This window comes from Petaurus breviceps, unplaced genomic scaffold (genome assembly GCF_028583685.1).
Source record: "Petaurus breviceps papuanus isolate PSGF00001 unplaced genomic scaffold, PetGlider_PUasm1.0 90760, whole genome shotgun sequence".
NCBI classification, from domain to species: Eukaryota; Metazoa; Chordata; class Mammalia; order Diprotodontia; family Petauridae; genus Petaurus; species Petaurus breviceps.
The window spans coordinates 12717113-12730313 of NW_027187338.1; the positions used below are offsets into that span (position 1 = coordinate 12717113).

Genomic DNA, 13201 nt, shown 5'->3' on the forward strand with positions numbered 1-13201 from the left:
TGTATGGAAGGTACTTTGACTATGCAGATGTCTGCTGGAGTTATTTTCTGCTTAAAGTAGAATAAATTTTTAAAAAAGAATAAAATGGAAAAGTAGAATAAATAAAATTCTTGGCTTTTCTTATCAATATTTTCATCCTATAAAAGAAGGAAGCCAAAGGGGAAATAGGTATTCTGGACTCAATTCTGATCAATAAAGAGGAATATTAATAATTGAAATAGAAATGATAGGCACCTTAGGAGCAAATGATCATTATGGAGTTTACGAACTAGGCAAAATTTGTCATGGACCCTAGACTCTTGAGAGTAGATTACAAAGTATTCATAGAAAGGTAAGGAAGGATGCCATATGTGACGACTGGATAAGAAGATGGTATCTGAAAACTATATGTGAGTGTCTGGACACAGCTTAAAGTATAGGAATGATGAGCTCTTAGGCAGGCAGTCAGTAAGCATTGTTAAGAGTTTTTACTATAGGGGGGTGGCCAGGTGGCTCAGCGAGTAAGAGCACCGGCTCCAGTGTCAGGATGACCTGCATCAAATCCGGCCTCAGATACTCAGCACCACACCCAGAAATAACTGGCCGTGTAACCTTGAGCAAGTTACTTAACCCCGATTGCTTTAAAAAAAAAAAAAAGAGTTTTTACTATGTGCCAGTCACTGCTGAATACTGAGGACACAAAGAAAGGCAAAAACATAGCACTTGCCTGTGAAGGTCCCTTTTTCCATAGCTACTTCCTGCTGAAATTGGATGTAGAGCTGTCCCTGCCCCAGGAGGCGAGTTCTTTAACTGGCATCTGGAGTTTTGTTGATACCAGGTCCAGGGGTGACACATCACAGTCATGGACAGGGGATGACATCCGGCTGAAGTGACCAAGCATCTGCAGGAGGACAGTACTAAGCCTGCTGAAAACAAATCTAGCAAACAAGTTGGACAGAAAGCCAAAAAGAAACAAGAAGACAAGAACCAGAAGCAGGGTAGATAGAGGGTCAGCCGTGCTTCTGGAATCCATGAACCCACCATAGCCTTATTCATTATTGTTTTACTCTTTTCAGATTTGCAGTTTTGGGGTCATCATTCTGGCTAGAGATATACTCTCTTTAATCTGAGCTGGGGCCTGGACAATTTTCTATTCTCCCTACAGGTGTGACGAACTTGGAATAATGTTTCAGAAGGATCTGTAGGGGCAGTTCTTACTTCCCTGCTCAGTCTAATATTAAGCCACTTTTCTCGGCACATCTTATATAGCTCATTAGCTGGAATACCATCTGTTTTCCCAAAATCTACCCTTGCTCTCAGTAGAGCAGTAAACAATTCTTTTATTGTCAGTCTATTCTGACTTTGAATCTGCTAGCCATCTACTCTTCTCTCTTGAGGAAATTTATCTTTTTTCCCATTTCCCTAAGTCACCCAACTGTGATATCCAGCACTTCTGAAAGAGAGTTCCCTATTTCACCAATTAGTAAAGTCAGAATAAGATGCTTATAAGCAGAAGGAGCCATCTTCACTGTGATATTTCTATGAGAAATTGCTAAGGGGGTATTGTGATACACATGTGAGTCTCCCATCGTTATTGATGTCTTCATTACCTCCTTCTTTAACTTTCTCATACAGTCCCTGAGTACCAAGGTATATCTCCACTAGGCCACAGAATCAGTGGGATACATTTTATTGCATCCCTCACCAGCTAAAGCTAACAGATTAGTTCCATTGTTACCTCCTTGCATATGGTAATCCCTAAAAGCTTGCTGTACAAAAGGATTCTGACTAATGCCCATAAATTTCAAGCAATCTATGTTATCTATCTCCTCCTCGGGCCCCTTCATCACTGATTTTCACTATCCAAGATACTAATGATTCTTCCATCCTTTGGGTGAATGAACTTAATATATCAGTTACTTCCTGCTGTGTGGCCTCCCTAGTTCTCCTGCTTTCTTTTTAGTATTGTAGGCACAGCTACAGTCTTAGAAGCCTCCTCATATAACTTTGTTTCATTTTCCTCTGTGTATTTTCCTGGCAATTGTCATGGCAACTAGGCCCATCCTGTGCAAGGGCTGCATGTACCTTTCTCTTGTTATTTTTTTGCTTCTTTTTGAGAGCTAAACACACAGCAGCCTTCTCTTCTACCACATGAGATTTTCCAGCTTGGTCTTCTAAAAGAAAGCTCACACACTGAAACACAGAAAGCTTCTCATACAAATCAGTCAACTTTCTTTCCATCTGAGCTTTCTCTTCTAGCAACTTGTTTATGCTTTTATACATAAGGTGATAACTTGTTAGCAAGACCCAACCTCTCCTATATACCCCTGCCCATTCTTTCCCCAGTTCTATTGGTATTCTTTGCAAACATCTTTCCAAATCTCTAGGTTCTCCCTTCTACAGCCTTGATTCCCAGTTTTCAGAGAACCCTGTGCTTTTAGCCCATTCTCTTGGTAGGGAGGAATAAAGTAAACCCTCCCATGCTGGGATATCCATTTCTCTCTCTAAAGCCTTCCTGCCTCCAAATATAGGTCTGATATTTTGCAATCCCATCCTCATGGCCAAATGTAGCACCAACATGATGTTCATAGCTCCTTTGGCGGCTATGAATATGCCGGCGTAATTTTGGATCACAAAATATAACAGACTTTCCACAGGAAAGACAGAACCAAAACATTTATTGAAACACCATGTAATGGGAATGTAAATTTTTAAGATCTTCCCTGCCCCTAGGCTAAAGTGCACCTGGAGCCTGCAGTGGGAGGCTTGTTTTTCAGTAGATACTTTTTGATTGGCCAGTGGGTCAATAAGGTTGTTACATTCTCTGAGCCAGGAGAAAGCTATATAAACCCTGATTTGAGGCTTTGTTTTGGGGCTCACTTTGAGAAGTGTTCTGTGATTTGATCAGATGAGAATCTGGGAAGCCGTTGTTGAGAGCCTCCCGGCTTTGAAAAACCCAGATGTTGATTTGGTATGGATGTAATGGTTGGACAGTTTGGAAACCTGTCTACTTGATCCGTTTCTCTGTCTTGATAATTCTGTCTGTATATTCTGAAGTTCGGAGTGCTGACCTTTTTTCCCCTGAACTAAGTAAACAATACATATTTGACTGATTAAAGTAAGCTTGTTAACCTATTTTGAGTTGCTTTCTTTTAACAAAGCAGATCTAAGAACCTGTGTTGGCAGCCACCCTGGGGATGCTGGGGTGCTTGCTGATACACACCAGAAAGCCAAATCCATCATAGCAACAAAGAAATCTATATATGATAACAATGCAGAGGGCACCACCACCCCCAAGCCTTCCCCCTGCTAGGGCCTTCCCACAAGGACAAAGAACATGTTTTCTTTAAACTTTATCTCTCCTTTGCCCTCAAGGCCCAGCAGAGGGTTCTACACACAGCAAGTGCCTTAATTCTGACAAGTATATAGTGGTGCTTTGTTGCATTTGGGCCCATCTCCAGTCGTCCTTATCTATATTTTGCCAGTGGGCCCAGATGACTCAAGAAAAGACAGTGAGGCTAGTGGTTTTGCCCAGCCTTCCTTCACTTAAATCCAATTCACTTGCATGTCCCTGATGCCACGGTCCTCTCTGAGAACTAAGGACAAACAACAACAGCAACAACTGGTCCTTCAACACTTCAAAGATCAGTGACTTCGCTAGGGAGGGGAATTCTTCCACTACACAGTTCTTAGCCCCTCTGCAGCCCATTAGTTTATGTGAATTTCTACAGCCACAATAATAAAAAAAAATCACTTGGCAGCCAACTGTGACGATGAGCATCTCCTCACTTAGACTGGCTGATCCTTGGTTGACAGACAGTTGTACTGTTAATGTATTTTTGCTTAATGGGAAGATCTTTCCCATCCATTAATAGGTCCACTGATTTCAAGAATCTGAGGGGCTGTCATGTGGAAATTGATTAGATATGTTCTGACTGTTGATAGGGTCAACGCTAGGAGTATGACAGGAAGCAAAGAGTTGATATTTAGGACTGATTAGGAGAGAATTTCCAATAGTGGAACAGATTGCCTTATAGTGATAGGTTCCGCTTCAATGGAGGTCACTGAGCAGAGCCAAGATGGCTCCTTGTCATCTACATCATGGAGAGGACATTCTGATTCAAGTGCAAGTTGGACTAAATGGTCTCTGAAATCCTGTCATTCAATGGTATCAGGTAGCAGCAAGCACCCTAGCATACCTAGAATAGCATACCCAGGTTCTTTGATCTGCTTTTCTAAAGGAAAGCAACTCAAAAGGGGTTAACAGTTTTACTTTAATCAAACATCTATATCATTTACCTAGTTCAGGGGGAAAAGTCAGCACCCTGAACATCAGAGAAAATACAAACAGAAGTGACAAGCAGACAAAAAAAAAATAAGACAGAGAAATAACAATTCAGCAGACCAACAGACAGGGCTTTTAGCTGTTGGATCATTACTTCCATATCTAGTTAGTCACCAGAGAGAGAAGCACCAACATCTGGGTTTTCAAAGCCAGGGGGCTCAACAGCTGCCCAGAGTCTCATCTGGCCAAATCACACAACTCTTCCCATAAGCAAGCTCCAAAGCAAAACCTCACCTCAGAGGTATATATAGCCTTCTCCAGGGTCAGAGAACATCACAATCCTTGTGACCCACTTGAATACAAAGTAACAAAAGTTGTGCCTTCCTGAAAAACAAGCCTCCCATCACAGGCTCCATGTGGCCACATTCAGCCTATTAGGGGGCAGAGGTTTCAGGGCAAGGAAGATCTTCAAATTCCCATTACCATTACATCCCCCAATAAGACACTGTCTCATTCCACTTAAAGACCTCTACTGAGGTGGAACTGGTCTACTACCTCTGAGGGTAGCTCTTGCTGTTAGATAGCTCTGATTGCCTGGCTTATAAGCAGTCAAAATCTGCCTCTTTGCAGCTTTCACTTGTGGCTCCCAGTTCTACTCCCGAGGGCCAACCACAAAAGGTCCAAATGTCTTGGCCAAGAGGTCATCCATCCTGGGTTTGAAGTCCTCCTGACCATTCTCCCTTTTACATGAGAGCCCTTCAAATACTCGAATGCTGAAGTCTTGTCCTTCTTAAGTACTCTTGTCCAGGATAAATCCATAGGATGATAGTATTTAGAGTTGGAAGAGGTCTTAGACATCATCTAGCATAACCCCCCTCATTTTTTTTTAAGAATTTTTTTCAAAACAAAAATTTACCTCTCCCTCTTGCCTTCTCTTACTCCTGCTGAAAAACAAAACAAATTCCTGCATTGGCCTTGTCCAAAACATGTTGACCTCAGTCTGTACCTTGAGTCTATGACCTTCCTCTCTATCAGGAGGTGAACAGCATGCTTCATCATGAGTCCTCTGGAGTCATAGCTGATCATTGCATTGATCACAGCTCTTTAGTCTTTCAAAGTTGCTTGTGTTTGCAGTGTTGTTATTATTATATACATTGTTCTCCTGGTTCTGCTTACTTCATTCTGTATCAGGGCCGTGTAGCAGTCATCCCAGAAACTGTCTCCATCAGTCCTGACAACAAAATAGGATCTATTATATTCACATATCATAATTTGTTCAGACATGACCCAATCAATGAATGGGCACCCCCTTAATTTCCACTTCTTTGCCACCACAAAAAGAACAGCTATACATATTTTTGTACATAGGGAAGCCCCTCATTATAGAGAGAAGACATTGGAAGTTTGGAAAGCTAAATGACTTGCCCAGCATCATCCAGTTAGTAAGCAGCAAGACTTGGACCCTGATCCTAGCTCTCATTTGCCACAAATGTGACCTTGGGCAAGTTACCTCACCTTTCTGGGCCTCAGTTCCTAATCTGTAAAATGTGGACTTAAGGTCCCTTCCAGCTTTGTATCTGCGATCCTATGATGCTTCTTACTATCCATGTGTCCTTGGGCAAGTCACTGAACCTCTCGGCCTGTTTCTTCTCTGCAGAATGAAGAATGCTAGATAGCCCCTAAGGTTCCTGCCATCATATTGTCTTCTGACTCCCAATCCACTTGCAGTAGAAATTGCAAACATCTCTAGTTCTTTTATCCAGTCCTCAGATGGCATTGTGTCCAGTTCCCCCTCCCCCTCCCCTACTGGCTGCCTTTGAGTATGTCCCAGTTCTCAATGTATCACCCAACCCATGCACACATGCATGCATCCATATCTACTGAATAGCTTGGTGCTCAGCCAGCAAGTGCTGGGGAACATGGGATGTGGCAGGATACTGGTTGTATATCATTCTCTACCAACCCTCTGTTCATTACTTAGAGAAAGAAGGCTCTGGGCAGCAGCAGTCTGAACATAACAGTGTTTCTACCTACTCTGGAAAAACCAGGACCCCCTGAAGCCCCAGGCTTTCTCCCTAGGGTCTCCCTTATAAGCTGCTAGGGAGATCTCCTACTCACCTCACTCCCTTTATAGATTAGAAAACTGAGGCCAAGAAAGGAACTTGCCCAAAAGTCATACCTCCCAAGTAACTGGAGAGTATAAGACGTTTATCTCTGGCCCAGGCACCCTAATGTGAGTAAGAACTTCCTGATGCCCCTCTGTAGGGATGTCCTGCTCACCAGAAGGGCATCCAGATGTTTGATGTCACAGGCAGGCAAGCTCTGACCAACCTACTGCTTTTCAGTCTTCCTGGAGCTGTTGATGATCCTGCATCTTTCTTGGGTTTGGAGGTCCTGGTAGGGGAAAATTCCAAGAACCCCCAGAATGCTAAGTAGCTAAGGATGCTGGTGGTGCCTGTTGGTGAGTTTGGGGCAAAGAAAGGGCAATAAGGGTGGACTCAAGGTTAGAAGAGCTGGGAGAGGTCTTGCCCCAATGCCATTGTCTACCCACTTCAATGTGACTTTGAGGAAGTCATTTAACCTCTCTCTTTAAATGGAAAGATATAGACTTCTTGTCATCATCATTCTATCTTCTTCTTTCTTCTTCCCACTCTTCCTGGAGGCTTCAGCCTGGCTGGGGATACAATCTCTCTTCAACCTTGTTCTGGCTCAACTCTGGGGTCATTATAATGGGCATTCCATTTCCTGGTGGAATGAGAACATTATGTTTAGGGCCAAGGCTAAGCTTGGAACTGCCCCTCACTCAGTGTGGTGTTATGGTTAAGACTTGGCGTTTAAAACGGATGATGTAAATCAGAAGTTAATAAAGCATTAAAAAAAAAAAAAAGACTTGGCGTTTAGAGACTGGGTTAAATCCTAGCTCTTACATTTACTGTGTGACTCTTAGCAAGGCAATCAAATTATCTGAGACTCATTTTATTCATTTGTAGAATGGCTATGATGCATTGCCTTCCTAACAGGATTATTATAAGGAAAACATTTCCTAACCTTGCCTTATAAATGAAGTTAAAAAAAATGATGATGATGATGTCCTCTAGTTTCCACTGGGGAGTGATTATGCATGGGAAGGAGTACAAAGGATTGGGGGGCACCCCTAGAGGGGCTCAGTGAGGGTTTGAGTAACAACTCCAGATTCTGATTCCTGCAGGGCTCTGAACTAGCGTGCCCAGAGACACTGCACCAAATGCAAACCTCAGTCTCCTCATTACTGCATCCTCTGCCCTGCCTTCTACTTTGGTCCTCTAATCTCCTGTATACCAGCCCCTAGCCTCCATTTTCACACCTGAATTCATTCTCCATCCTACAACTACTCCCATGATTTATCCCCACTTCTGGTCCCATCCTTTATCACCATAACTGCCTCCCTTGGCTATCTGTACACCTGCCATTATTCTCCCACCCACCACCTATCTGTTGAGCAGAGACAGGGCTTAAGATGAAGATCCCGTAGAAAAGCTACCGACTACTCTAAAGACTCCTTATTCCAGGAAAACAAGTCCCCAGGCTGGTGGAAAGGCCTGAAGGTCCAGCAGCTCAAGGTCCTGGGGCACTTTTCATGTTTATCTTAGGCTCTTCAAGGACTAAGCAAAGAACAGAAACCTGCTGGCAGGAAGAATGCTGCTAACATCCTGTCCTTGGGCAACATAGTCCTGGGGTTGTCTTCCATCTTCTGCAGTTTCAACAGGTTGGCACATTTCCTGGCCCAACATATGCCGGGGCATGTGGTTCAAAGTCAGGAGACCTGCATTCTATGCCTGGTCTTGCCACACACTTCATATGTGACCTTGGGTAAAACACTTCTCTCTGGCCCTCAGTTTTGCTAATTATAAAATGGGTTGGAGCTAATTATCTCTATGGTCTCTTCTAGCTCTAAAATTCCATGCTTTTTCTGCTTTTTTCTTCCAAAAGGCACTGTGCCTTGAGGCTCCTCCTCATCAGCTTTTTGCTCCATCTAGCAGATGAGGCTGTGGTCATACAATTGAACATTTGTTTTACTCTGGATGAATGAGGGTTTCAGACCCAGGTCTCAGAACAGTCCCCATCTCATCTCCCTGCCCTCTAACATTTACGGCCCACCACACTTCCCATAGCCATAGTAGATATATCCCCATTCCCCAAGTCACAGGATCACAGATTATACACAGAAAGTCCCAGAGGGGACCCTTGAGGCCCACAAGTCCAACCCACTCATTTTACAATGATCTGCCAGGGTCACACAGAAGAGACTGAAGCAGTCTGAACTTGGGCCTTCCTGAGTCTAAACCCAGCATGCCATAATCCACTGCACTAACCAGTTGTCTCAGATAAGGTCAGCAGTGGGGCTTGAAATAAGAACTTTCAAGTGTCAAAGTTACTTCTCTGTTACCCCACACCACCTCTAAATTCATTCATTCACTCAACAAGCATGCTGATACCTGTTTTGTACAGTGTCTTGTGTTGTAGCACTCACTATTAGGAATAGAGAAATGAGTAAGATTCCATGTCTAGGCTTTACAGGTCAGTAAATAATAAGTGCATAATAAAAGAGGATTTTTGAAAAATTCTGAACTTAAGAAATAAAACAAGTATTTCCATAACAAAATAGAATTTTTAAAGATTGCACATGAAACTGCAGATCTATTACGTACAACTTTCTTTTCCTTTTAAATGTATAATAAAGTTAGCATGTAACTTTCTTCCCCCAAGCCCCCCACCCCCAACCACCGCTTCCTTCCCCCACCTGCCCTAGAAATGGCTGCCATTAGACACAAATATGTGTCTAAGGTATCTAGGTAAAACTAATATCTATCTGTGTAAAGCCAGTAACAAGGGCCATCGTTTACAACTGTTGTATTTATTCTCTATGTGTTACATCTTCGGTTCCCTTTAGCTCTATGAGGAAGGTAGTGCAGCTACTGTGATCCACACTATTTCATGGATAAGGCGACGTTTCAGAAGGCTTGAGTGGCTCTTCCAGAGGAACGTCACCCAAATCCAGAGTCAAACTTAGGCGTCCTGGGAGAGCCTGGCTCCAGCTCCTCACTCCCCTGGAGGACACGGCTCTCGCCAGCTCTTACAAAGCTGGAGCAGGTGGTTGGTGAAGCAGACACTGGCCTGGGAGCCAGAGGTTTAGATTCTCTCCATCTTTCTCATCTTCCGCTCAAAGAAGAGCATTGCCTCAGTGGTCTGGGAATTGGGAAGGGGAGTGGTCCCTAGAATTGTGGAGAATCCACATCTTTGTCCCACAGTGCCTGGTGCATGGAGAGGTCCTGTGGAGCCAGAAGTGGCCCTCTTGTGTCCCTTCAGGGGCGGGAGCCCATTTGTGTCCCTTCAGGGGCGGGTGCCCACTTGTGTCTCTTCAGAGGGTGAGTGTTCACTTGTGTCCCTTCAGGGGCGGGTGTCCCCTTGTGTCTCTTCAGAGGGTGGGTGTTCACTTGTGTTTCTTCAGAGGTGGGTATAGTGGCCAGTGGTCCCACGAGCCTGGGAATGAGAATCCTGTCTACACTGCAGGGACCACTGGGAAGTGCCTGAAGTCACTCCAAGCTTCATTTGCCTTTTCTCCTCAGTCTCCCACTCTTGTCATTGGTGTCACTTCTTGCTATCCACTTACCTCCCCATTGCTTCCCCCAATGTGCCGGATCATCCTGCTGAGCAGGGGTCAAGCCGTCCTCGACACTGCCCTGCTTCTGCTGATGGATGGGCCCCTGAGTGGGATGCTCACCACCTTTGATGTGCTGGCAGTCTTCTTCCACTTGTGTTTCTGGTCAGCTGGTGAGTGTGGTCCAGGGCAGTCAGAGAACTAAGCAAGAGACCAAGGAGGCTTGGTGCTCCAAGTCCCCTAGATTAGAGCCCGAGCACATGTCAAGAGGCTAGGCGGTCCAGATCCAATAGCGTGCTTTGGTGGGGAGAAATGTCAGATCTTACAATTGAGTTAAAAAAATCAATTGCCTACTCAGGATTGGGGAAATAAAGCTCGACAACAATGCATGGAAAAGGATGAGCTCAGCGACTCAACAGCATGATAGGAAAGTTAGAGAAACAATACAAGCTTGGGGGGCATTGATAAGCATAGTGTCCAAAAGAAGAAGTGACAGTCCTCCTGACCTCTGCCCTAGCTAGGTCACATCTGGAGTATCCTGTTCAATTTTGGGCAAGACATTTAAGGGAAAGAACCTTGATAAGCTGTAGAGGGTGCAGAGAAGGCTGAACAGGATGATGGAGGGATTCAAAAACATGCCCAACAACGTTCAGTGGAAGGAACTGAAAAAAAGAGATCCCGTTTGGAATCTTTTGGCCTGGAAAAGAGAAGGCTTAAGGGAAACATGGCTGCTGTCTTCAAGTATTTCAAGTGCTGTCACTGGGAAGAGGGATTAAACTTTTCTTTGGTGTGTTGTTTGGTCATTTTTTCAGTCATATCCGACTCTCTGTGACCTCATTTGGGGTTTTCTTGGCAAAGACACTGGAGTGGTTTATCGTTTCCTTCTCCAGCTCACTTTACAGACAAGGAAACTGAGGCACACAGGGTTAAATGACTTGCCCAGGGTCACATGTCTAGTAAGTATCTGAGGCCATATTTGTGTTCAGATCCTCCTGACCCCAGGCCCAACTCCACTTAGCTGCCTTGACTTTTCTTTTACTTGGCCCCAAAGAGCAGAGCTGAGAACAGTTATGGTAAGTTACAGAGGAAGATTTTAGCGTCCTAGATTTAAAGCTGGACAGGATCCCAGGGATCATCAGATTTTATAGAGGAGGAAACAGTTCTGGATCAGGGAAGTGATCTGGCCAAAGTCACAGAACTAGTGACATAGCACTCGGATAGCTGCCCAGGTCCTCTCAAATCCAAATCCAGAATTCACAATGGATCACATGCACATACACACACCCTAAACATACACAACAACTCTGAGTGCTCTACACTCTTGAGGGGTAAGGGTATTATCTCCATTCTACAAATGATGAAACTGATTTGAAATGACTTGTCTAGGGTCCTATAGCTAGAAAGTGTAGTAGCTAGGATTTAATCCCAGATCTCTTAACTCCAAGCCCAGCACCCCATCAGCATCCCATGTTCATGATCCTACCTCCTACCTCTTCAAAAATTTGAAGATAGGGGCAGCTAGGTGGCACAGTGAATAGAGCACCAGCCCTGGAGTCAGGAGGACCTGAGTTCAAATCCAAAGCCATACACTTAATTTTTACTTGCCGTGTGACCTTGGGTGTACAGGACAATGTGAGTTCAAAGCACTTTCTGTCCCACGGGAATTCAGGAGCTGCCTCAGGGCCTCTGGGTTCCAAGGCTGCTCTGTACTCCTTGGAGATAAGGAAGTGCTGAGTGCCACAGTCCAGTTTACCCTCTCACAAGGAAGTCTCCCACAAGACTGCTCACTTGAGCAACAGCTGACATGACTGGGGGGGGGGGGGGGCCTCCATTGGTTCACACTCCCCGTGCACGAGGAGATCATGCTTGAATCATGCTGTATATAAAGAGACAGTTTCCCCCACCCCCCTCTCCCCCTCTCCCCGCATCCCGCCATGTTAGAATAAACTGCAAGTTGTTTCTCTCTCTTGTCTCTGATCTCTTCATTCCCTCCTGAGAACACAACCTAAGGCTGGCCCTTAGGTTAGTAAAGTTAGTGGCCGCTCACACTTGGGCATGTCACTTAACTCCAACTGCCCTGCCTTCCCCCCTCCAAAATAAAACAAACACTTGAAGATAAAGTTTGAGTGGCCTGCTTCTTGAGGTTTAAAGTGCCCAGACCTTAGAGGTCTTTGGCCAGAGCTGAGATTGCTATGTGACTTATTAAGAGGGTTGTAAAGGGGATTCTTCCTCATATTGAACTGGAATCCCCAAGAGTCAGAAGGTCTTACAGGTCTCTGGAGATGGGAGAGCTTGGGGTCTGCCCAGTGGTGGAAATGACTCAGTAGAATTTGCCTAAAGGGGCCTTCCCAAGTAAAACTGAAGTCTCCAGGAGTTTGTCTTTGACATCTCTTCTCTAAGGACCCCTCTTCCCCATTCCTAGCACCTATCCTGTGTCCAAACAAGTTGCACAGGGCCTAGTCCCTTTGACCATTATATGAATATTAGTGACAATTAATGTGCTGCCTCTCCAAGACTTGTTTGCCTTCCAAGAAGTGAATATTGAGGACTCAAAAAAAAAGCATCTTTAATGGTGGAATTTAAGGTATTGTGACAGGCAGTAGGAGAAATAGTCAAGTGTATGTGGCTGGAAGAACAGAGAGAGAGGAGGGCCAACTTGGCCTCCTGACTTAGCTTTCATAAGAAATATCAAGTACCATTCTCATGTCAGTCTCCTAGGGAATGGCTGGATTATCCCTGGGTCCCAACCTTCTTGGAAGGGAGCCAGGCAGACCCATTCTAGATTAGGGAATAGTTATGTTAGGATAGAATGCAGAAAGGATTAGGATGGACAAGGAAAGATGGCATCTTGAGAACAGATGCAAACAGCTGTCCAATCCCATAATGGACAGCTAGATCCCTCTTCTTTAGAATATTTATCTGATAGTAAAACGTGGCCATCATATGAATTGCTTTGTCATATTACTTCTATCCTGGAAAATACTGAAGCCTAGGCACAGTCATCTTAGGGTGGAACAAAATGGTTTGCAAGGGTTGGAGAGACATACTTACCTGTATGTCTAAGGCCAAAATGAGTGTTCTACGCATCTACATTGGGGAGGGGGCAAGGAAGAGATGAATAGGGGTGTCTACTGACTTCACAATTTCATTATGATACAAAATGGGTTGAAAGCCATGCAACCTGGCTTCAAATTTTGGCTCTTTCCCTCTCTGGGCCCCAATTTTCCCATTTGTAAAATGGTGGTGGGAAGTGGGGGGGGGGGAGGGAGAATGGGCTAAATGACTTACATGGTCCCTTC

General features: G+C 44.5%; 1 protein-coding gene across 1 annotated transcript in view; it reads left to right on the forward strand.

The window, feature by feature from the left end:
* Positions 1-6706: 6706 nt before the first annotated feature.
* Positions 6707-13201, forward strand: part of TMEM269 (transmembrane protein 269) — a 12772-nt gene continuing 6277 nt past the window's right edge. Inside the window, 3 exon segments of the mRNA XM_069067876.1 lie at positions 6707-6725; positions 7904-8113; positions 9521-10075. Of these exon segments, the coding sequence (XP_068923977.1) occupies positions 6707-6725; positions 7904-8113; positions 9521-10075 (784 nt within the window).